General features: G+C 42.9%; 1 protein-coding gene across 2 annotated transcripts in view; it reads right to left on the reverse strand.

The window, feature by feature from the left end:
- Positions 1 to 23,353, reverse strand: part of OSBPL10 (oxysterol binding protein like 10) — a 182,170-nt gene that overhangs the window by 29,609 nt on the left and 129,208 nt on the right. For both annotated transcript variants that reach the window (XM_081159261.1, XM_081159260.1), the window contains 2 exons: positions 20,458 to 20,668; positions 13,146 to 13,300 (listed from right to left, as the gene is read on the reverse strand). In XM_081159261.1, the coding sequence (XP_081015387.1) occupies positions 13,146 to 13,300; positions 20,458 to 20,668 (366 nt within the window). The remainder of the gene's footprint in view (positions 1 to 13,145; positions 13,301 to 20,457; positions 20,669 to 23,353) is intronic.

A 23,353-nucleotide genomic window follows, 5' to 3' on the forward strand; every position in this document is an offset into this window, starting at 1 on the left:
TTTAAGGTGTAAATAGAGTCAGGTAGGACCTACACTCTTCTAATTACTGAGTTTTTGTTTTTCTTCTCTAAGATCACTCTGATGCACGGAATTCCCATTTTTCCAGCGTAACACAGCCCTGTGATGACTCTCGAAGCTCGGTTTTCTGTCTCCTGGTTGGACATTTTGACAAATGCTCTACTCTTAAACAGTAAATCTTCATCCCATTCATAAAGCAAGACCATGAAACCCCTCATGAGTTTAAAAATAACCCAATCAATGTAATACTAGAATTGAAATTAATATTTAACTGGATACTTTATTATGCCATCCATAATCCAGTGTCTTCAGAATTTAAAAAAACCTTCTGACATTTAACTTCTTACATTAGTGCTTCATTTTTGAGAAATAAAAGTATGTTGTTTTTTGTCAACTTGATTTAAAAAAAAAAAAAAGCTGCATAAAACTGCCTTAATAAACAACATCATACCCAGGACAGAGATGGAAGGTCCAAACCAGAACTGCCATAGAATGAATCCCTACACATTCTGACATTTTCCTCAGGGCAAGAAGGAAGACCAGGGGAAGGCGAGGCAAAAACAAGAGCTCCACGCGGCGAAGGCCCTTAACGAGATGACTGCTTGACTCTGGCCAGATGACGTTTCCAGGAAGGATAGGTGCATACATCATACGGTTCCCATATGTTCCCACAGCTGCTATACCTCCCTACAAAACAGCCAGCTTTGTACAAACACAGAGTTTGGCCCCAGTGGGTGGTCCTAGACACCGACAGAAAAAGTTCTGGAGCCTCATTTGAAACTAATGCTAAATGTTTATGAAAGGACGTAAGGCGGCTCTGACTCTCAGACCCATGTGAGCTAAAGGGTTCTGCATGGCAAAGGATTTTACAGTGGTGACTGTAATCGTAATTGCTATCCATCACTTCTTACCTCTAAAAGTGCAGCCAAGAAATGGACAAAATACTGCCCCACATCATAAAGAACGAATTGGCTTAATATAAAAAGAATTCTTATAAAACATTAGTTTAAAAAGTCCAGCTGAATTGGAAAGTGTGCAAAGGCTTGAACAAAACATCACAAACAAGAGAAATACTAGTGGCAATAAGTATGTGAAACATATTCTTAACTTCATTCATAATTATTAAAATAGAAATTAAAATGAGATACCTTTTTTTTTTTTTTCCTAAAAAAAAGCTGTTAAGAAAATAAGAACGTGAAATTCATTTCTGATGGCAAAGGTCCAGGAAAACAGCAGCCCTCACACACTGCTGTGGAGTATAAATTAGGCCCAGCCTTGGAGGGAATTCGGTAATACTTGGCAAAATTTTAAATTCCCACATTTGCCAACTAAATTCCACTTAAATTCCACTGCCAGATAGTTTCCCAATATAAGGTATATTTGCATAAGTGTGCAAAATATGTGTAGAGCACCATTTGCAAAAGAAAAACTGGACAACCTGGTTAAATAAATTACTGGTTAAGGTATATGATTTCATGAATTACCATAGATTCATAGAGTTGAATGCTTTGTAGCTATTAAAAGGAATGCAAACAACCTCTACAAATTGACATGGGAAGATGCCCAAGATCATTTAAAATTTAAAATTTAATTAATGTAATTAAAAATTAAAAAGCCATATTCTATCTACATTATCTATAGTGTGATTCTATTGCTGTAAAAAAAATTTAAAGTATACGTGTACATGTGTGTGTGTGTGTGTGTGTGTGTGTGTTTTCTGTGCAAATAAACTCCCCAGAAGGGGCACACTGGCCCCTTGCAGGAGGTAACATCAGAATGAAGGGTTGAAATAGTGGACTTTTATTTCTCACTTCCTACAAACCCTATGCTATATTTTTATGCAACAATTATGTTGTTTCACAATAATTTTTAAACTCCTCTTTCCACTGTCAAGATACTAACTGTATGAACTGTCAAAAATGACTTCATGGTTTCATGTCTGGCTTAATTCTGAGGCCTTAGGAGGCGGGGAGGAGGCGAAGGGATGAGCAGCAGTGGCAGACTGGGGAAAGCAAGTGTGAAGAAGTTCCACTGTGTGCAAAAAGCAAAGCCAATTACTTTGCTCCCAACAACACATCCAGCTGAGCTGCCTGCTTTCCTCAAAGGGAGCAATTTAATGATCTGCTCTATTTTTAAGCCAGAGATTGATCCCAGTTTTATTTTCCATGGTATATCTAATGTATTTGGTGAATGCCACCCTGCTCACTGCTGCGGTGGGCTGAATAACGGCCTAAAGATGTTCAAGTCCTCACTCCCAGGACAGGGACTATGTGGCAGTGAAAATTAAGGTTGCTAATCAACTGACCTTAAAGTAGGAAGGTTATCCTCCATTATCGGGGGGCACCCAATGTAACCATAAGGATCCTTAAAAGAGGGAGGCAGAAGAGGGAAACCAGAGGGACAGAAGGAGATATGAGTATGGAAGCAGGTCAAAGAGATGCAATGATCCTGGGCCTGAAGATAGGGGAAGGGGCCACAAGCCAAGGTTTGCCAAGTCTCTAGAAGCTAGAAAAGCCAAGGAAAGAGACTCTCTTAGAGTCTCCAGAAAGGAACATAGCCCTGCCAACACTTTGACTCTAGTCCACTGAGACCTGTGTCAGACTTCCAACCTCTAAAACTGTAGGGTAATAAATTTGTGTTGTTTTAAGCTGTTAAATTTGTGGCAATTTGTTATAGAAGCAATAGGAAATTAATACAACCTATATACATTTCCTATATTTCTTTATATCCCAGACTTCCCCTTATGGGCAAACCTGGGGTACGCTGTGAAAATCAGCCCAACTGGGCATTCCACCTTAGAGATGCCCAACGGCCTGGGCCCACATTGCCAATTCAGCTGGCTGATTTTTAGGATTTCCTGAGAGAGAACCCAGATGAGACCCCAGCAATAAAACTGCCCTGATGATTATTTAGCCACATCTGCAGAAACCTAATATGAATAAGTTATTAATGAGTCATGTGTAAATCATGCCCCATCATACAAATCAATGTACCTGTCATCATTTATACCCAGACTACTCTTTTGGAAGACTAACAAAAGAGAAATGAATCTCACACCAGGAACCCAGAATAGCATAAAAACAAATGCTCTTCAGGGTTTCTCAACATATTTCAAACCTACCAACAGGGACAAGATAGGGAGGTCAAAGAACTATTTGAATAAAGACTGACTTACTATTGAGTACCTACTACGTGCCGGGCACGGAACTGAACGTTGAAAATACATGACCTCATCTAATGCTCATGACATTTCCAACAGAAAGTTACCATGATCATTATCACTGATAACTCACATGCCCAGTCTCACACCCAGGAAGTGGAAGAGCTTGAGTTCAACTGCTCTGTCGGCCTCCAGAGCAGGGACTCTACAAAGACATCGTGCTAATCCCCTCCCCATGAAGGGACGACTTAAACTGACCTCCACCCTATACCAAAGTGCTCAAGAGAAGAGAGAGAATATTAGCCTCATTCCTATGATCCTAGAAATGCATTCACTTAACTATACCGCTCCAAAATACCCCTGTGACTGTGAAAAACGTTTTACTCATCTCAACAGCCAAATTATCTAAAACAGGATCTCTCATTGATTTTATTATTTTGATTCTTATGTTCTACTGACTGCTTCTTCAAGGTATCTGAGTTCTGAAACGATATAAACAAAAAGCTTGCTTTCGTGAGGTGGCCACTCTGGTGTTTATAAAGGCTTTCTGGCAAGGCTGCAAGGCATGGGAAGTCTCTATTCACCTGGTTAAGAACCACTGCTCTCACAAAGCGATATCTAAAACAAGTGGGTATTTTCTCATTGTGGGCATTTCTATATAAAATCCCATTCTAAATAAAGTTTTTAGCTCTAAAATTTCATCATAATGGAATTTTTAAAAGGCATGTAAACATAAGCATAGTCCCTTCTCTTGCTTCCATTTCTTTCCTCAGTTCAGTACATGAAATTGGCATCAGTCTACTATGCAAAAACCTCACAATCCCCAAAGGAGGCATTTTCTCCCTGAATTACATATTACATATATTTCTTTTTTAAGCCAGAACTACAAGTTGGCCCTGCATTTTAGTACAGAAGCCAATGAAAGGAAGGTATTTGAAACCTGAAACACATTTTCCAAATAATGTCATTCATGGTGTAGGGTGCACTTCCAAAGTAACCCACAAAGCTCTTCTAAACTCATAATGTAGGTTAAATACTATACATTCACCATAAGGAGGTGAGATTCGATATTCTTATAATATTAATTTTAAAATAATTGCAAAAGAGTTATATACATTTCTTATTAAAGGAAAGGAATTCTGATGAAGTCAAGTCAAATGTGAATCAGGATTTGGGGCAATTTGAAGACCATGTCCATGGTTTTAAGGATCGATGCACTATTCTCAAATATGCTTAATTTCATTTCCAAAAAAGTTATGGTTGCTTTTTCCTCCACGTGACTGTATTTTCACCCCTCTTCTTACACTAATTCATAATGAAGACATTTGCTGAGATTGTCGTAGCCAATACACAGAGCCACATGTGACATAAGGAAAATCCAGTGTCCACTTAGCTGGCTGTGAACAATGAATGACAGAGAAAATAGATGGTGGTGACAGGGTGTCACACGACACCCGATTGCATTTGTCACCTCACAGAGCCCACCCATTTCACTTGGCCCTTGCTGCTCTAAATCTATCTGCAGCTGCAAGGACAGCTATAGTCTTGGGTTGACGGGGGTCAGGACGGACAGCCACCTAGCCGCTGATCAAGTATGTTCAAGTGTTAGAGAAGTAGTTGCTTGAGTCCTATATGCTTAGGGTCTGAAAATCGCTAATAGAACCTGGACAATTCCGCAGCTCTCTGCCGTCCTCTGGCTGTTTCATTCCCATACACACAGTCTACATGCCACCTAGTTGCTCATACCTATCAGCATGACCAAAATTTTTTAAATTCACAATTATGATTTAGTACACCGTAAGCCCCTGCCCTGCACAGCACATAATCCATCCACAACTCAATTCAGATTGCAAAAGGAATACGGGAGCTCATTGATTAATTCAGGCAGAGCCCGAAGTACTGTATATGTGAGAAAGATTTTCCTCTTTTCTTCCGTAACATTCTTTCCCCAAAACCATAAATCTCTTAGCGTTGACTTTCCATCTCAGGAAAGTGAACGTCATCCGAGGCAGCATATAAATCACCTTGAGAATAGTTATTCATCATGAGCAAATAAAAACATAAGCCAGGCAGATGGTAAGAGGCTCATTTATACCGGTAGAATTTCATGGGACTAGGCAGGCACGGGGGGGCGCGGAGGGGCTGTAAAACCTGGGGCTACGTTTCTAGTATGAGAACAAACACCCCAAACAACAGAATACTAAAAGTGATCATACCACATGGCTACAACCTCTTCGACGCTTCACCTCAGGTTCAGATCTGCCCTTCTCCCTTCGTGGTAACAGGAGTGACAGGAAGGCAAAGAGGAAAGGAGGGAGAGGGCAAACCCATCCTAAGTACTGCTGTGTGCTAAGCCCTTTCCATTCACCAGTTTCAAAGCGCTTAATCCTTTGGGTACTGCTGCAGGATAGAAGAGACTATACCACTTGGTGCTGATTTTTTTCATATGGCTCCAGCTCACAAATGACAAATCCAAGGTGGCTCCCTCCCCAACACTCTGGAGGGTGTTTATGTCACAAAGCCACACTGGCCTGGGGGGAGGGGAGAGAAGGGAAGCAACACGGTGACCCCTCTAAGGCTACCCCCAAAGTCTTGCTTATTCCAGTGCTGAAATCCATCAAGAGCCCCAAGACACTCTAATGGCCCCTGAGAAAATATGATTTGGAACGTTCCACTGTATCCCACCTCTCCCTTATAAAACCAACGCCCAGCCAAGAAAACAAAACCTTATTATCACCCACGTAGAGAAAGAGAGGAAGAGAGGAAGAGAGGAAGAGGAAGGGAGAAGGCATGAAGGAAGGAACATGGCTTTGAAAAAGTACCATAAAGTGAAATTAGTTCCCCAAAGCTGCACAGGAAATTACACTGTCATCCCCTGTAGTCAGAGAGCTCATTTGTGCTGCCAAAAACCAGTTCAAAAAGCGCCCACAGGGCTTAGGTTTGTGTGAGAAGATGGTTATGTTTGTTGTTGATTTGTTAACAAAAGAGAGAAGGGCAGAAAATGCTTTTTTTGCAAGACAGAAAGGAGCTCTCAGTCATGGAAGGCACAACAATTACAACCTATTAGAGTACCACAGAAACAGGTCTTCAAACCCCATGTCATCTCACAGACGGTCATCTTACTGCTACGGTCAGGTGGACCAGTAGCACATACCACCCGGCCCTACATGGTCTTGGCTTCCTAACCTGGAGACATCCCTTGGCCGAGAACCATTTCTCCTGCCTCTAATCTCAAGACATAAAACATAATTACAAAAGTCCTCTCCTAACATTGTCCATAGGTTCTGCGACTTTAACAGAAAGTACCTATAACAAAACCAATTGTGCCACAGACTAATTGTTATAAACAAGAGTTAATGTCCTACAGCATCTAATCAACATTATAACAAAACAACATTAAACAAGACAAAGTTATTTTGAGAACCTGCTGCTTAATAACTATTGTGAAATCTACAAGGCATTAATAAGCTGAGTATCTTAGTCAGCTCCGGCTGCCATAACAAAATACCATAGACTAGGTGGTTTAAACAACAGGAATTAATTTTTTCACAGTTCTAGAGGCTGGAAGTCCAAGATCAGGGTGCTAGCATGGTGGGCTCTAGTGAGGACCTCTTTCCTGATTTGCAGATGACTACCTTCTCGCTGTGCCCTCCTCATGAGTCAGAGAGTGAGATAAATCTCTCTCTTCCTATAACTCTTCTTATAAGGCTACAGTTCTATCGGATTAGGGCCCCACTCTTATGACCTCATTTAACCTTAATCACCTCCTAAAGACCCTACCTCCCAGCTAAAGCCACAGTGAAGGTTAGGGCTTCAACATACAAATTGTTTCTATGAGTTTGACTACTTTAGATACCTTATATAAGTGGAATCATGCAGTATTTGTCCTTCTGTGACTGGCTTATTTCACTTAACGTAATCTCAAGGTTCATCCATACTTCAGCATATAACAGAGCTTCCTTCTTTAGAAAGTCTGAATAATAATCCATTGTGTGTGTACACCATATTCTCTTTAGACATTCATCCACTGGTGGTCACATAGACTGTTTCCACCTCTTGGCAATTAGGAACACTGGAGTTCAAATATCTCTTCAAGATCCTAATTTTATATCTTTTGGATAAATATATAAAAGTAGGACTCCTGGATTATAGGGTAGTTTTAGTTTTAATTTTTTTGAGGACTCTCCATACTGTTTTCCAGAAGCCTATATCTTGGAGGCTATAAAAAGTTGCTATACCAAACCTGGAACCACTTTCTGGCAGGATTCCTATTGTGTGAGAAAATTAATTTGCTTGAGCTACTAACTGTTGGGTTCTCTCTTATTTGCCTCTGAAAGAATCCTATTGGTACAAGAAATAGTATAATATACAGGGAAGGGCACTGGCTTGGGAGAAAGTAAGTCCAGATATCAATCTTGTCTCTAATACTGACAGTTTCAGCAAGTTACCCACTCCAGTTTGGGGAATGGCCGTTTGACCCCTTAAAGACTATTCTAAGACTTAGTGATTCAAAAGCTTTGGTCCAAAGAGTTAAAAAATATGTCCTCTAGGATCTGAGAAGGAGCTGCAATCATGTTACCTGATGACAGGGTGGGGGATGGGGTGGGAAGGGGGGAATCATATCAGACTCGCACTTACTTGGAACAAATTCTGAGGGTGATCAACATTTCCTACATAGCAACCACTTGGAATTAAACTTTGTGGGGTTATCATACAATTCAACAGTGATTTTCAACCATTATAAGTCAGTGACAGTTATCTCACTCCTTGGTCAAACAGATGACAACAAATAAATATGTGTCAAATATTTTCAACAAACCTTTAAGACTGAAAATCTGTGTTAAAAGAATTATCCAAAGGATCAAAACAGCATATTATCTTATTTACCTACACGTGTATGTATCGTGGAGATGAAGAATAGAGAGATGGTAATGGGTGGAGGGGATTATACTGGCCAGGCTTCAATTTAGATGCCTGAGGACTTCCAAATGGCAGCTCTACATGTTAAGTAGTTCAAAAGTTCAGTGCTCAAATGACAATTCAACCAAGGACATGAAAATTCTTCCTGGGGCAAAATTCAGCTAAATATTTTAAATCTGTCTCCTTCTGTTATTCACAAAACAATTGTCCTACCTTGGGGAAGGAAGGAATTATGACATGTTTACTTGGAAATTCAGTTCTGCAATTTTCTAACCAAACCCCATTTGGCTAATTTATATACTGATCTAGTTCTCAGTACTTTGGGACATCATGAGACATCTTTCTACACCTGCTAGATTGGGGGGATGGGGGGTAGCTGTGTGTGGCCTTTTGATAGCATTGTTGCCACTGCAATTGAGACAATTAACCAGGTGAAGCTTCTAATAAAACAATCAACCCAGGGGTTGATAGGAGCCAAGAGCAAGCTCAAAGGCACAAGCTTAAAATCTGTTCTGCTCAGGGTCTCCAGTGGAGGGATTAATAGGCCTCATTCACCATCTCCCCTCCAGGCCAGGGCTAAGGGATCTGGGCACCAAATAATTGCCTCAAATGATTAACACATTAGTTTTAAATGCTCCTCTGTTTCTGTTTCATCACTGGGGGATTTGAGGCAGTTTTTAAAGTTTAACAAATGCTCTTCAACTGGTGAGTGGATAAACCAACTCTGGACCCAGTGGATACTACCCAGAAATAAGAAGGTACGGACTACTGACTAACATAACTACATGGATGAATCTCAAACGGGTTATGCTAAATGAAATCAGGCAGACTCAGAAGACTACAAACTGTATGATTTCATTTCTATGACATTCGGAAAAGGCAAAACTGAACGGATATAAAATGTGAGCGAGCCCAGTCGGTCGTGGCTCAGCAGTTGAGCATCGACCTAGGATCCAGGAGATCGCAGTTAGATTCTAGGTCAGGGCACATGCCCGGGTTGCAGGCTTGATCCCCAGTAGGGGGAGTGCACAAGGCAGCCAATCAGTGACTCTCTCATCACTGATGTTTCTACCTCTCTCTCTCCCTCTTCCTTCCTCTCTCTGAAATCAATAAAGATATGTTAAAAATTAAAAAAATAAAATGTGAGCCATTTCCAGGGGCTAGGCGGAACAGCTGACTAGAAGGGAACATAGGGCATTTTGGAAAGTGATAGAACTGTTCTAGACTGATTTGTTAAAAGTGGTAAGATTGCATTTTAAAAGGGAAAATTGATTATTTCTGAGTTATACCTCAATAAACCTGAATTTTAAGAAATATTAAGGTTTTTGTCCCTCAGATACATCCTCCAGAAAGGTGGGTCTAGGTGGCCACATTCAAGCTCCGTCATTCAGGACTGTCTCCAGGTAGCCCTGCGCTTTCTTAGTCCAACAGCCCAATGAGTCATGGTCCAGTACAGGGAACAGAAACCACTCCAGGTATTTCAGTAAGAAAGTGATGTGATATGGGAATTAGGTGCTTAGAGAATCACGAAAAGATCTGGAGGAGGAAAAGTCCCCCTTGGACTTTTTAATTCAAGGACACACCACTGTAGGAGTCATGAGCCAAGTGTCAGGAAGCAGCTGGCACCACAACTTCTCCTGCCAATGCAGGTGGGACTAAGGTCCTAGAACTGTGAGTCTGGCCACTGCCACTGCCTCTAAACACTCACGTCTCATGACCGTGCCCTGCTAGCAGCACCAGCAGGAGGAACAGGGTGGGTCTTCATCTCAGGCTTCCAAATCCCACACAAATGCATTTAGAAACCTAGCTGTAAGCAAGTCTAGGACCTGGATTGTTAGGTTTCCAATCAGGTGGGGGGAATGAGGTCCCAATACTAGAAGAGAGCCAGTCCTCAGTATCTCCCTAAGCACAGCTCTTCCTGTCCCGAAACGAGGCACTCTTCAACAAAGAAAGTAAACAAAATCCTTTTTCTGTCTAAACTCAAATTTCAAACAGTGTTAAGAGAATTGAAAAATTGTTCTAATGGGTAAAACCAAGATCCTGACTTATTTCATTATGGAAGCATATTTCATTGTCACATTGAGTTAGTTCTAGCTCCAGCAGAATAAAATTTTAAGATCACTGTATTTGATAACAGCCAACCACAGTTCTAATTCATGCATTAAATACACACTGGTCTTTGAGTTTCATTCTGCTGGGAATTAAACAGACTAATTTTAAAAATGCATTAACTTTTCAGACACCTGTAAGTTACCTCATGGTAAGCCAGACCCCGGGGGGGGGGGGGGGGGACATTGTGATTTATAATAAGAAAAAACATGTATTTGGTCTTTGTCTGCATTCCTGGCAGAGAGCTCCTAAAACTCATAGAATTTCCTAAAAGATGGGAACGATAAAGGTATCTTTTGTTGTTACTGAGGTAACTGTTGGAAAGCCCCTAGGATGGGGAAATGGCTGCCAATGGAAACAGATTAGAACTTTTAGTCCCACCCCCTGACCTCCAGGGAGGGGAGAGGGGCTGGAGATTGAGTTCAATCACTTATGGCCAATGATTTAATCAACCATTCCTATGTAATGAAGACTCCAAACCTCCCCAAAAAACAGGGTCAGAGAGCTCCTGGGTTGGTGAACATAGGAAGTCCTGGGAGAGTAGCCACGTGGAGAAGGCAGGGAAACTCCACGCCCTTCCCCCACACCTTGCCCTATGCATCTCTTCCATCTTTTCTTGAATTATAAATAAACTGATAAGTGCCTCTGAGAGTTCTGTGAGCCAATTCAGCAAATTAATCAAACCCAAGGAAGGGGTCCTGTCAGTTGGAGCACAGGTGACACTGAACTCATGAATGGCACCTTAAGGGGGGGGGGGGGGCAGTCTTGTAGGACCAAGCCCTTACTTTGTGGGATCTGGCACTGTCTCCAATAATACCACAGTAACTACAATCTTAGTTTCCCAATGATCACTCACATAATCACTATATTCTCTGTCTAAAGGGTTAAGGGGCCTTCTCATAAAGAAGTTTGAGCCTTTAGGAATTTCACTCCCTTCTTGGGTTATTTCTCCAAATTGTACAAAAGGGAGGCAATGGACCTATTTTCCTTTTTCTGACAAGAAAACTATTGGGTGGATATTGCCAGCTTCTTTAGCACTTAAGGGAAAAAATATAACAAAGCACAATCACCTAAAGTAAAAATAGCGTCCAGGCAACACTAGCTGTTTGGGTTGCAAGAATCATCTCCCAGAGCTGTCACTGGAAACAATGAGGAGAGTCTGCAAAAGAACTCTAATTCTCCCTCCTCTAAAAACCATCAAAACCCCATCACACCCATCGAGTCCTTACAAACAGTATCTTATGTTGCTTTCACAACAGAAGTAAGGGCAAAAATGACAACCAGAAATTAATGCTTGTTCCTAACTTAAGGGGGAAATGCTCTCCCGAATTCTTACTCAGGGTATTTTTTAAATAAAGTTGGGAGCTAGCTATTTCTTACAGACAATTATATACTATCTCCTGCCAATGGTACTGACTGGTAAGGCAAAATGGGCCACAATTTTATGTAAAAAGAACAGACCTGGCCTCTCAAACTTTGAGGTTAAAGGAGACACCCACCAAGGAAAAGCAAAAGACCACTACAGAGGAGTCACAGAATTAGGAAGATCCCCAGATTGTTCTATAATTTGCCCGAGAATGCTGCTGAGAGTGACGATCTAAACAATTATTACTAAAGATCTAATAATTTGTTTCTCTACTCTTCAAATTTCTCTCAAGAGCAAGAGTTTAAATATGTTTATTATGGTATGAATCCCCAAAGGTTCCTTTCCAAGAAAAAAAAGGGAATGGTATTTTTCAACCCTTTAGCAGCTAAGCACCCCATCCTCAGATGCCACCTCACCCAGGTATCTCAAAAGAGCAATACGACAGCAGGGCTCCTGAAATTTACTCAGTTGCCAACTTACCTTCCAGTTTACCTACACATCAGCTGTGTTTTCAACCTGACACTCATTGACCAGGTAGCCGCCAATGCCCTTCATCCCCTATTCATTTCTTACCCTTGCAAAGCCACCATATCGATAGTGATGAAATATCTGTAGGCAGGTTGATCCTGCCTCTATGAGAGCAAGGCTATCAAGACACTGTCAGAGAACATAATCATATGAAGCTTGGAAAACAATTTCAACCAAGACCATTTGACTGAAGAAGCTGCCTTAGGGCTTTCAACCTTACAAAATAGATTTTGTGACTATTCTACAATTTTCAGGCTAAAGTGATTTCAATTAAAATTAAGAATAACCTCTAACATATGGCGAAAGTGGGTCTAAACCCAGGTCACAAGATCATATCAACAGGACATGTGCATCGAAAGAAAAAAACAAAATTCTCTCCCGATACAAAGTGAAATTGACAAAAGGAACGGCGGTCCGACTTTCCTCCAGCTGCCGCTGAGACGCAGTTAGGAGAGGCGTGTGGGTAGGTGACAGTCCACAAAGCCTGTCAGAGCCTGGCTGGTCGTTAAGATCTGCAGGGGCTGCTCCTCCCTGACCAGGCAGGGCAGGTGTCCCCTGCAGCCTGGACCTGGGCTGCAGTGCGAGCCTAGAAGGAGCCTTGGCCACTGCCCCACGGGTCTTGGCCTAGGTCTTGAGCATGCAGGGGTTGAGCATGTGAGGCAGGATCTTCAGCGCGAACCACACAAAGAAGCCATTATTCAGGGGACTGACAGGATATATTGTAACTGCTCCCATCATGTCAACAGGCATCACTTTAATGGGCGTGTGAGAATTTCTCCCACTTGAAGTAAAAATGACTCCCATTTCAATGAAAATGGGAGATTCCTCATTGGTAGGATCACAATTCACCCATGACAGCTGCCAGACACAAGAACAGACGTGTCAGGCGTGCACGGGGCTGATTTTTGTCTCTCCAGGCAACGCTTCACATTATAATTTGTCTCCTCTTAAAACGAAGAGATGAGCAAGTTACAAATATAATTACTATATTTCTGAACAAGCGATAACACAGGCCACAAAGTGCTGAGAGGGCTGCTCGCTTACCTCCGGCTCCGGCTGGAAGGTTTGCTCTTCTTCAGCGGAGTTGGGTAAAATTGCCCAGGTTATGTTGGCACTGGCTGGTGGCAAAGAGCCGAATGTCCCATTTTTCAGCTGCTCTGTGGAATGTGACTTGGGCCCGGGCCATCCCAGGATGTTTTCTGAAATAAAGACCTAGATTGATGCCAAGTATTTTCCAAATTAAACATTTATAGCTCAAGAAATCTTTGTACCTCGCTGCCTACAGAGACTGCCTTGAAACGGGCCCACTTTTGAATGGACCGTGATGAATGTAAGTAGAGCTTGTTCTGAATGATTCAGATCATCTATTTATAAACTAGGTTCTATATAACGGCAGTCTCAAAATCACCACAGGCTATTTCCTCATCCTTGGAGAGAAACAATTCATATTTTACCAAAACTGTATTTTATTTATTTTATAGATATGTTTATTGATTTTTAGAGAGAGAAGAATGGGGGGGAGAGATAGAGAGAAAGAAACATCGATCAGCTGCCTCCCGTTCATGCACCAACCAGGAATCAAATCCGTAACCTAGGTATGTGCCCTAGGAATCGCCTAGGTACGTGCTGGGAATTGAACCCACAACCTTTCGGCATAGAGGTCAACGCTCCAACCAACTGAGCCACCCAGCCAGGGCAAAAGCCATATTTTCTTAAAGGTGTCTCTCTTATTTTTTAACTTAAAAATTTTTTTTAATGTTTACAACAAAAATGTAATTTTATCAAAAATGGGCTGCTCGCAATGTGGTGTGAACGTCCCTTGACCTGATGACCACAGCTTAGAAAAGGTGGCCACAGTATGATCACGTGACACCACCTCTGCAGTGAGACACGGCCAGTGGGGAGGCCCTACCGCTAAGAACAGATGTGGTCATCCCATTGCAGCAAGAAACTCTTTTACAAACACCAATCTGGTAAGCAAAAAGCATTTTTCTAATTCTCCACTAATCCTTGAAAAGGAAAAAGACTTTCTAGCTCCAACGTTTTTTTTAAGTCATATGTTATTACAGAATATTTGTACATTCTTACCACAGGAGACAGGGGTAACCAGAGGTGGATTTCTTTACCCCTTTAATAGCACTTCTGCCATTAGAACGAGAATAGGTCTCACACTCAGCTGTCCCACCCTCTGAAGATCCTGTTTTCAGTATGCATGTGGGATAAGCGATGAAGAAAAGGTCAGCTAAAGTGGAGACTGTCTCGTGTGGACTAGAACTCAGCCTTTCAGCATCGTAGATGTCCTATCCATAAAGCAATCATAGGCATCAGCTTTTTCATTAGAGTTACTCATAGAAAAATCTACAAGTAGCCCAAACTTTTAACACCAGGAGAGAATCTGGCAGATGAAAACGAAATAACAGAGGCCGTTCCAAGGGCTGTGCCTGTGCATGTGTGGATCCAAGCAGGATCCAAGCCAACATATTCTTACGCAGAAATCGTTTTTTAATGTCAAGTGTTATATATCATATAAGTCAGCCGCTTAAAAGCCTCAAGCGGCTTCTCACTGCAATCGAAACACAATCTAAACAGCCTGCCTGTGCGACTGCCCAGCCTCATTTCACTCTCTCCCCATTGCTCTCTGTCCTCAAGCCATGCTGGTATTTTCTCCATTCCTCAGTGAGCCAAGTTCATCACAGTCCAGAGCCTCTGAGTGTGCTGTTTCTTCTCCTTGGAGTGCCATCGCTCCAGTCCTATATGGGGGAGGGGGTGTCCTGCATAAATCCAGGGGCTGCCTAAATGTCACTTGCTCAGCAAAGCTCCCTGCAACCTTTCTGGCCACAGCAGCACCCAAAGACACTCCCTGTCACACAGTCAGTTTACTGTCTTCACACACTGAGCACTATCTGAACTCACCCCGCTCATTTATCTGCCTAGCATCTTTCTCTTCTCCCCAGAAGACCAGCTCCTTGAAGGCAGGGACATATCGCCCTCACTCATGGCTGTGTCCCTAGAACCTAGAACATGGTCTAGCAAAGGGTGTGCACTTAATAAATATGTGCAGAATGAATGAGCAACTATTAAGATTTTCAGAGACAGTAAATTTCAAAAAATATGTGCATTTTACGACCTGCTAAAAGATAAAAAATAGGAAATGGGAAGAAAAAAAAAGACAAAGTAGAATGGTGGTTGCAAGGGGGTGGGAATGGAGGGGACTGGGGATTTAGTGTTTAATGAGTATAGTTTCAGTTTTGCAAGATGGAAAGAGTTCTGGCAATTGCTTACACAACTATGTGAATGTATATAACACTACTGAGCTGTTAAGATAGTAAACTTTTTGATATGTGTATTTTACCATGATTTTTTAAATGGCAAAAAGGCATCCATATATTAGTCTTTGATGTCATTTAAAATAGGTGAAAACTCACACTAAAATCAAAGGCTGCAGGATGATCTAAGACCAGACTTGGGTTCAAGACACCAGAATTTGCCATAAGAAAAGCGAAAGGTACTTCTTACCTGTCCTGGTGACCGATGCCTGCCCAGAGTCCTGAAGTTGCATTCAGACCTTAAATACTGAGCAGCTGTCCCATAAATACAGGGGAACCACTTTGTTTAAATTTTATTACACAGGTAATACATGTCTTCTAGATTAATTAGAAAAGCTTAAAAAGCACTAGGGGGGAAAATGAGATCTGCCTGCCTAAGCAATCAGGACAGTGTTCCTTCCACTGCTCCCACGCCTCACTCTGCCCCTCACTCTGCCACAGCCCCCCACATGCCACCGAAGCTTGGCAGTATCTTCTCAGGCCTCGGAGGACTGACATTTCAAACACATACAAAAGGAGACAGACAGAGTAGTCCAATGAATGCCAAGTTCACAAAGCTGGGCAACATTTTTGAATAACAAAAACCAAGAGAAAAGTTTTCCAATCATTTAGGCAGGAAAATTAGATTTGTCTGAAAGGGGGAAAGAAATCAAGCGAGCCTTGAATGTTGCTACAACACTAAGTGCCAGAAGGCGAACAGATGAAGGGGAACGCACACAAACTGGGGGCGGGTGAGGGGCTTGGAGAGGGTGCGCTTCCTCTGCTAGGAAACAGTCCACGTTTCCTGAGCTCTTGCTAGGAGCCGGGGACTGCTGTACGCAACTTACCAATTTACGTGTGTTAAAACTCATCTAGTTCTAATGACGGCCCATGTGGTAGGTCCTACTATTATGCCCAATTGGCAGATAAAGAAACTGAGGCACACACAGCCAGTTAAGTGGTAGAATTAAGATTAAAACCCAGGCAGCCTGGCTCCGGAACCCAGACTCTTACACTCTACGCTGTATGTCTTTTCAGCAGCACCGAAGTGACTCAAAAATATTCAACATTCTGGTGGGTAGGAAACTCTTCGAGGACATGTCCACTAAATAACGAAAAGAAGCAGAATTTCAAACTCAAGACTGGAGAAGCCATATATAAAAGGACTAGCGCTGAGTGATGAACCCATTTAAACACAGAGCTGAGCAGGGCCGGGATTAGGCTGAAGTAAAAAGACACTCCCATCGGATGTAAAATTTAAAGAGTTCAGCAAGACACTCAGTAGTAATCCAGATAAATGATATTTTCACACAATATCTTTTAAATCAAAATTAATGCCCCTCCCCAAATCTTATCTCAACTTGCCTCATCCTAATCCTTACCGTCAACAAATCCTATCTTTATGTAAAATTTTTATATTCTTTTTCCCTCCCTCCCTCCCTCTCTCTCTCAAGAAAGAATTTTAAAAAGGCCAGACGCCCAAGTAGCCCAGGCTTTTCCAGTTCTGATGTAGTCCTGCCTGCCTTTCTGCACAGAATCAGAGGCTTGCATCTCGACTTGGGAAAAGAGATGCCCGCTTGCCCTGCGTTCCTCAGTCATTTGCATCCATCAAGCTGCTGAAGTAGACTTCGTAGTCACCAGGAACAGAAGAGAGCTGCATAGCATACGCCTTGACCAAAAAGCCAAGTCACTTTATTAATTTTAATTAAAAACCTCTCCACAAAGAGAAGTTCAATGAAGCATTTCAGCTCACTGTATCTTAGAGACAACATCAGAGACAGGTGTAGGAGCCCAAAACACATAGGTGGGAGGCAGATGACTACAGGAAGTATTTTTGGATTTCAGTCCAGGGGCTCAGTGTGTTTGAAATGAAATGAGCATTAGGAAGCAACATCTGCAGACAAAGGCTCCAAAGACAACATACTCCCCAGGAGGTACAATGAGATGCTACAGGAGATGAAATACTACAAGACCACAAATTAATTTTTGATTTGGAAAAGGGACAGAAGAAAAAAAACAGAAAGCAAAAAGACTTGAGGCAAGAACGATGTGTTTGGCTACTCGGTATTCAGGAGGTGATCTGTGCCTCCCTGCCCGCTGAACGTGTAAAGGAAACCCTGGCAGAGCTGTGCTTTAATGAGATTTTTTATTTCCATCAACCCAGCCCGGCACGCCTTAGATATAACCATTATGTTTTTATCAGTGGGAGTCAGGCTGCTGTAACTCCTACCAACCTCAAGAGCCCTGAGTGTCTAAACAAATGTATTTTGTGAGGACACTCCCAGGGTTACTGTATTCTCTTATTCCACTAGTTTGAAAGTCTGGAATTCAGTTTTAACTGCAGGCAACTATGATGTTTTGGATGCAGAGAGTAATTCCATTTTCCCCCCCAATGTGTGGCACAGATTTTTAGATTTTATTTATTTATTTTACTTTATTGGTTTTTTTTAGAGAGGGGAAAGGAAGGAGGGAGGGAGAGAGAAAGGGAGGGAGGGAGGGAGGGAGGGAGGGAGGGAGGGGGGGAGGGAGGGGGGGAGGGAGGGGGGGAGGGAGAGAGAGAAACATCAATCAGTTGCTTCCCACACGTGCCCTGATGGGGGATCAAACCCACAACCTGAGCATGTGCCCTTGACCAGGAATCGGACCCACCACCTTTTGGTGTATGGGACAACGCTGCAACCAACTGAGCCGCACAGGCCAGGGCAATGTGGCACAAATTTAAGACACATGCAGAATGTTTTAAACCTTAAGGGGCTGTGTTATATAGAACTGAATTAAAAGGGTTAAGAAGACAAACAAAATAACCCCTGTGATACTTCATGCTCCCCGTATATTCCAATCTCCATCCAAGTTCCTTGACAGGAACGGCTAAAAGGAAGGGAGCGAGACAAATGGAACAGGGCAGGCAGACAAGAGTAACACCACAGGTGGCGTAATTTCAGGGACACTGCTGGGTCTCTCTTTCTCCAGGATAGCTTCCATTTCAACCTGTCACCACATCTGAAATTCCACTTTGAGCTTTGTCCCTCCAGGTCCTTAAAAATACCAGACAACCAATGAAAATCATGGGGGGGGGGGTAGAAATTTGCTAGAAACCATCCCCAAAGAACGATGTAAGGAATTGATTTTAGGAAGAAAACAGTTTAAGTTTACGTTTACCAGTGAAAGACTCTTGGAAGGAGACTCCTAGGTTGCAGAGGCTAGAAGTTACGATATAGTATGAGAGAGACCGTAGAAACCTGGAGAAGCCGCAAGTCTCAGTGTGAATTTGTGCCCGAGCCCCAGTGGGATCGGTCACTCAGGCTCCCTCCGGATCAGGAAATGTCAAGGAGCCTCATGGGAGCTTCAGCAGCAGTTTCATGTTTCAACAGGAAAGGAAGACAGAAGAGCAGGTCTGGGTCGTTCGTGCTGGGCCTGAACGCACACATCTGCACCTAGGCTGGATCCAGCACCAGAAACTGGTATTTCTTTTGTTACGAAGGACATTAATAGAGTAATCGGCAAAATTCAGTAAAGTCTAGGGAATAGGATTGGATTCATGTGAATTTAATGATTTTGACCAATGTGCTGCCATTATGTAGAAGAGTGTCCTTTCTTATGGACTGAAGTGTATACGTGTAAAGGTATAACATGTCTGCAATCTACTCGTAAGTGGTTACAAAATCAAAACAGGCTTAGAGAGAGAGAGAGAAAATGATGAAGGAAACATCATAAAACGTTCTCATTTGGAGAATCTGGATGGATATATGAGAATTTTTCATACTGTTCTTGCAACTTTTCTAGAAGTCTGAAATTATTTCTTTCAAAGTAACAAAATAAATATATAACTGCCCTGAGAAAATTATGATGTGAGCAAGACAGTGTCCCTGGCCCCAGTGAGGGGACCCAGAGCCCACCGGTGGCACAAAGAATCCGGGTGGCACAGTGGGAAGAGCCCGTCTCTTGCCTCTTAGCTGGGTGACCTTGGACAGGTATTTTAACTTGCTCTGAGCCTCTGCATCTCATCCAAATGATCGGCATGACAGGATCTACTTTGTGAAGATTTCAGAAAATGTGTAGCAAAGGTCAAATGTTGGTAGAATCGAACCTCAGTAGATGACAGTGGGTATTACAGAAAGAAACCCAAATGACCTAGACACAGTCCACTCTGGAAAACCAAGACCTCTTTTAATCTTAGTAAAATGGACAGCAGGAGGGACTTGAGAAAAGTATGAACTATGGACTCTACCATCACAGCACAACTTTTCACCTCTCAAGCTACCTCGTTTCCTCCCTAATGAAGTTAATCCTGGGCAACAAAGCTCAATGAGCCTTCTGTTAGTCTCTTAATTCTAATACTTTATAAATTAAACACGACGTGGCCAACCTCAAGCTAGTTTCACCTTCATCGTTGAATTTAACCTTCACTGATGTATTTATGTCTGTTTATTGATTAAACTCTCCTCTCCAAAAGAACAGAGGCATCTTAAGGGAGGGTATTATTATCTCTGCTTCTAGATTAAGAAGTAGAAATGCTTCTGGTACGTATTCCAGAGACACTGTCACACACGTCCCTGAGGGGCCATGCAGGAGGATGCTCAGTGCAGCGAGGCGAGAAGAGCAGAGAGCAGGAGGCCATGTGCGCGTGGACGCTCACTGGAGAGGGAGCTGGGGGAAAGGTGGTGGACACACACCACAGGCATCCTTAGAAACAGTGGACCCCGGATGCTGCCGAGCGATGGATGTTAAAAACACAGCACTGAGCGCCAAGTCACACACAGAACGAGACTCAGAATGTCATGCCAGCCAGTCTAAAAGGAGTTCTTGTAAACATGTTAGATGTTTCATAGGATGTTATACTTCTAATCGGTAAAAGAAAAGTATATCCTGTACCGGGTGGGAAAGGAGGGAGGGATAAATGGAGAAACACTAGGATAAAAAGAGAGAGGGATGGGTGGATGGTGGGTGAGAGGATGAGGCACGGGAGGAAGGCGATGGCATGCGCACACGCGCACACGCACCCTGGATAGTGCTCATCTGCAAGCACAGAGCTGTGCACTGGGAGGTCTCACCTGCGGCCGCCGGCCTGTGGCTGGGCTGGCCCGCCTGGTGCACGCTCTGCTGTAACAGGTTGAGGCACTCCCCGAGGCAGCTGAGGGTCGCGGCAGAGGTAGCTTTCAGGAGCAGTAGATCCTGGTCCAAGGCAGTGAGGGGGCCAGAACCCGGCAGAGACTCGATGGCGTGCACGAGGTTCTTCTGCTGTCCTTCCACCTGGCTCATCATCTGCAAAATGGGAAGGCAGCCAGGAGGTGAGCGTCAAGAGTTCTCCTCTCAGCAGGCTTGGGAGCCAGCGCTCAAACCATAGGGACCGGAGGAAAGTCAAAGGGCAGTGGAGAGAGAAACCATCATCACCCAGACAACAGGTGACATCAGGGTCAGCTCAGGCGAGGTCCAGTACGTGAGTGCTTTGAGGATGCAGGCCTGGGTGAAATCTGTCTATCCAGGGACACATCTTCAGTTCTGATCACTAGAGAATTTCTGAACTTTGCAGCTGGAAGGGACCATTACAGCCATCTGGGTACATCATTTTACAACTCTTCTAAAAGTAAGTCAATAACAGGTACATTACAGGTAGAAGTCCCTGTGACCATCCTTAAGGTTCTTTCACTGTGGAAAGTTATCCGAGAGAGCTGACGCACCGTGGCCTTGCCTAAAGCAAGGTTAATACCTTGCATTCCCTCCAGCTCCTATTCCTAACTCCTTGTCAGTCTTTCTGAAGTTCAAGAAATGGAAGTGAAGTCTAGGGCTGGTGATTCGTAAGAGCAAGATCAAAGTAAAGCCAGCATTGAACCATTCCAGCCCCGCAAATGCCAGATAGGATGTGACTTTCTTAACACCACATCAGACGCCAAGAGGAGGGAAAACCCAGGGATTCTAGAACCAGCCCTATTCCATAGCTGAAGCTATAAAAACCCAAATAACCGTATTTTGTGGCCTGCTTTCAATTCCTAAGCTACAGATAAGCAGTAGACTAATTGTATGTTCAAAATACAAATCAAGAGAAAGGAGCTCAAGAACTAGAAAAGGACTTCACTGGTTATCTTGCGAAGTTCATCTCCCTCCTATTTTTATAACTCATCTCACTAAACAAGATGATGTACAGAAAGCGCACATACACAGTCGCTCTGAGGAGTGGAGGAGCTAAAGCAACCTGCCCCGGGTCCAGGGCTGGTCAGCATCAGAGGCAGGGACCAACTCCTGACTCCAGTCCACCGTTCTTTAAGCTTCCCCCACGAAAGCCATCCTTAATCTGAGCAACACCTCCTGCTTTGTCACTGTCATCCCCACAGGATGCTTGTCACCATCATGATGTCACCAGCTGGGGAGAAGCAATAATTCTGTCAGGACCACTGGACTTGGACATAAAACTCATTCCGTGCTCAGTCCTATTTTCTATTTCCTTTGAAAACAAAGACTTGCTGCTTTCTAGTCTGTGTCGTTGTCTGCTTTAAAAAAAAAAAAAAAAGCTCACTCATTACAATCCTACTTACCAAAACAGGTACCATTATTTTAAAAAGATTTTAAAAAAAAAACAAACCACACACCAGTGTTGAACGTACTGCACAAACGAGGTTTGCAGCATTCTCACCTTAATGTGCGCACACCCCCGTTGGCCATGCACATGGTTTTTTGCAGATGACAGAGGTTGCTCCTAGCCCTCCTGGCTCCTAAAACAGTACCTGAGGCATAACGGGCTCAGTAAGTATTCACTCCTCCTTCAGGTCTTGGCTTTAAAGTCACCTTCTAAAGAAAGCTTCCTGAACCACAGAATTGCAAAGTGCATCTCCAGCCCACCCCTTGGCACGCCTATCCTCCTTACTGACCTATTTCTCTCCGTAGCACTTACCACCCTCCAACCCAAGTTGCAATTTATTTATTATGTTCACTTGTGCCAGGCTGGAAGCGGGGATTCTATCTGTGCTGTCCACTGATATATCCCAAGTGCAGTAAAGATGTGTTGAATGAACGACTGATGAAAGAATGCGTGAATGATTCCCAGTCTCACTCTTCTGTCATGCAGATGCAAGAGACCTTTTAAAGGTGCATTTATGACACCTTTAAGTCAACAGAAGTCATTGTGCTTGATTAGCATAAAATGACGAAGACTTAGGAAAGAATATTACCTCCATTATCAGTTTAGGTTTGCCAAGAAATATTGCCAAATGGTTTAGTTTCACTTCAAACAAGATAAAAGGTTTATGTACTCTCTGACAGTCAACTACAGGTTGAGCTGAGCTGCTAACAGCTAGGGAGAAGTGGGTTTCAAACTATTTGTTGGGAGTCAGCAGTTTCTGTAAATTCCTCCCATAAAATCTTGTCCTAGAAAAATGATGTGTTGACAGGGAAGAGAATGATGAGACGTAAAATACATTATGTTCTTGACTATTATGCAAGATGCAGTCATGCTTACAAGAAAAGGTAAGTAAAATTAAGCCATTAACTCTACAGGATACACTTGTTTTTAATCCATGAGAGGAACTAACCACATTCCAATGGTACTGTCTAGGACAAATACTTATTATTTCACAAGCATAAAAGATGATGTTAAATCTTAGGTACTGAAAACACAAAACTGACTTATGGAATCTTCTAGTCTGCTACAATAGAGGCACGTGCCCAGAGATGGAATCCACATATCTGCTCTCTGAAAAGTACTCAACAGTATTTTATAGAGCCTACAGCCAGTGCCACAGTCAGGACTGGCCTGCTAATGGGAGCATTTGAACCAGCAGTGGGCTCATTTGACAGTTACAGTGTCTGAGAACTACAGGCACTGAGAGGGAGGGGGCTCAGGAGTGCTAAAGACCCCCCAAGTCAGGACACGGTCCCATGTAACAAGAACCTTCCCGCTCAAAATGCCAAGAGTGCCCCCTTGAGTAACCCTGCGCTAGAGACACGTAAATAACC

The sequence above is a fragment of the Miniopterus schreibersii genome, assembly GCF_964146895.1.
Source record: "Miniopterus schreibersii genome assembly, chromosome: 15".
NCBI classification, from domain to species: Eukaryota; Metazoa; Chordata; class Mammalia; order Chiroptera; family Miniopteridae; genus Miniopterus; species Miniopterus schreibersii.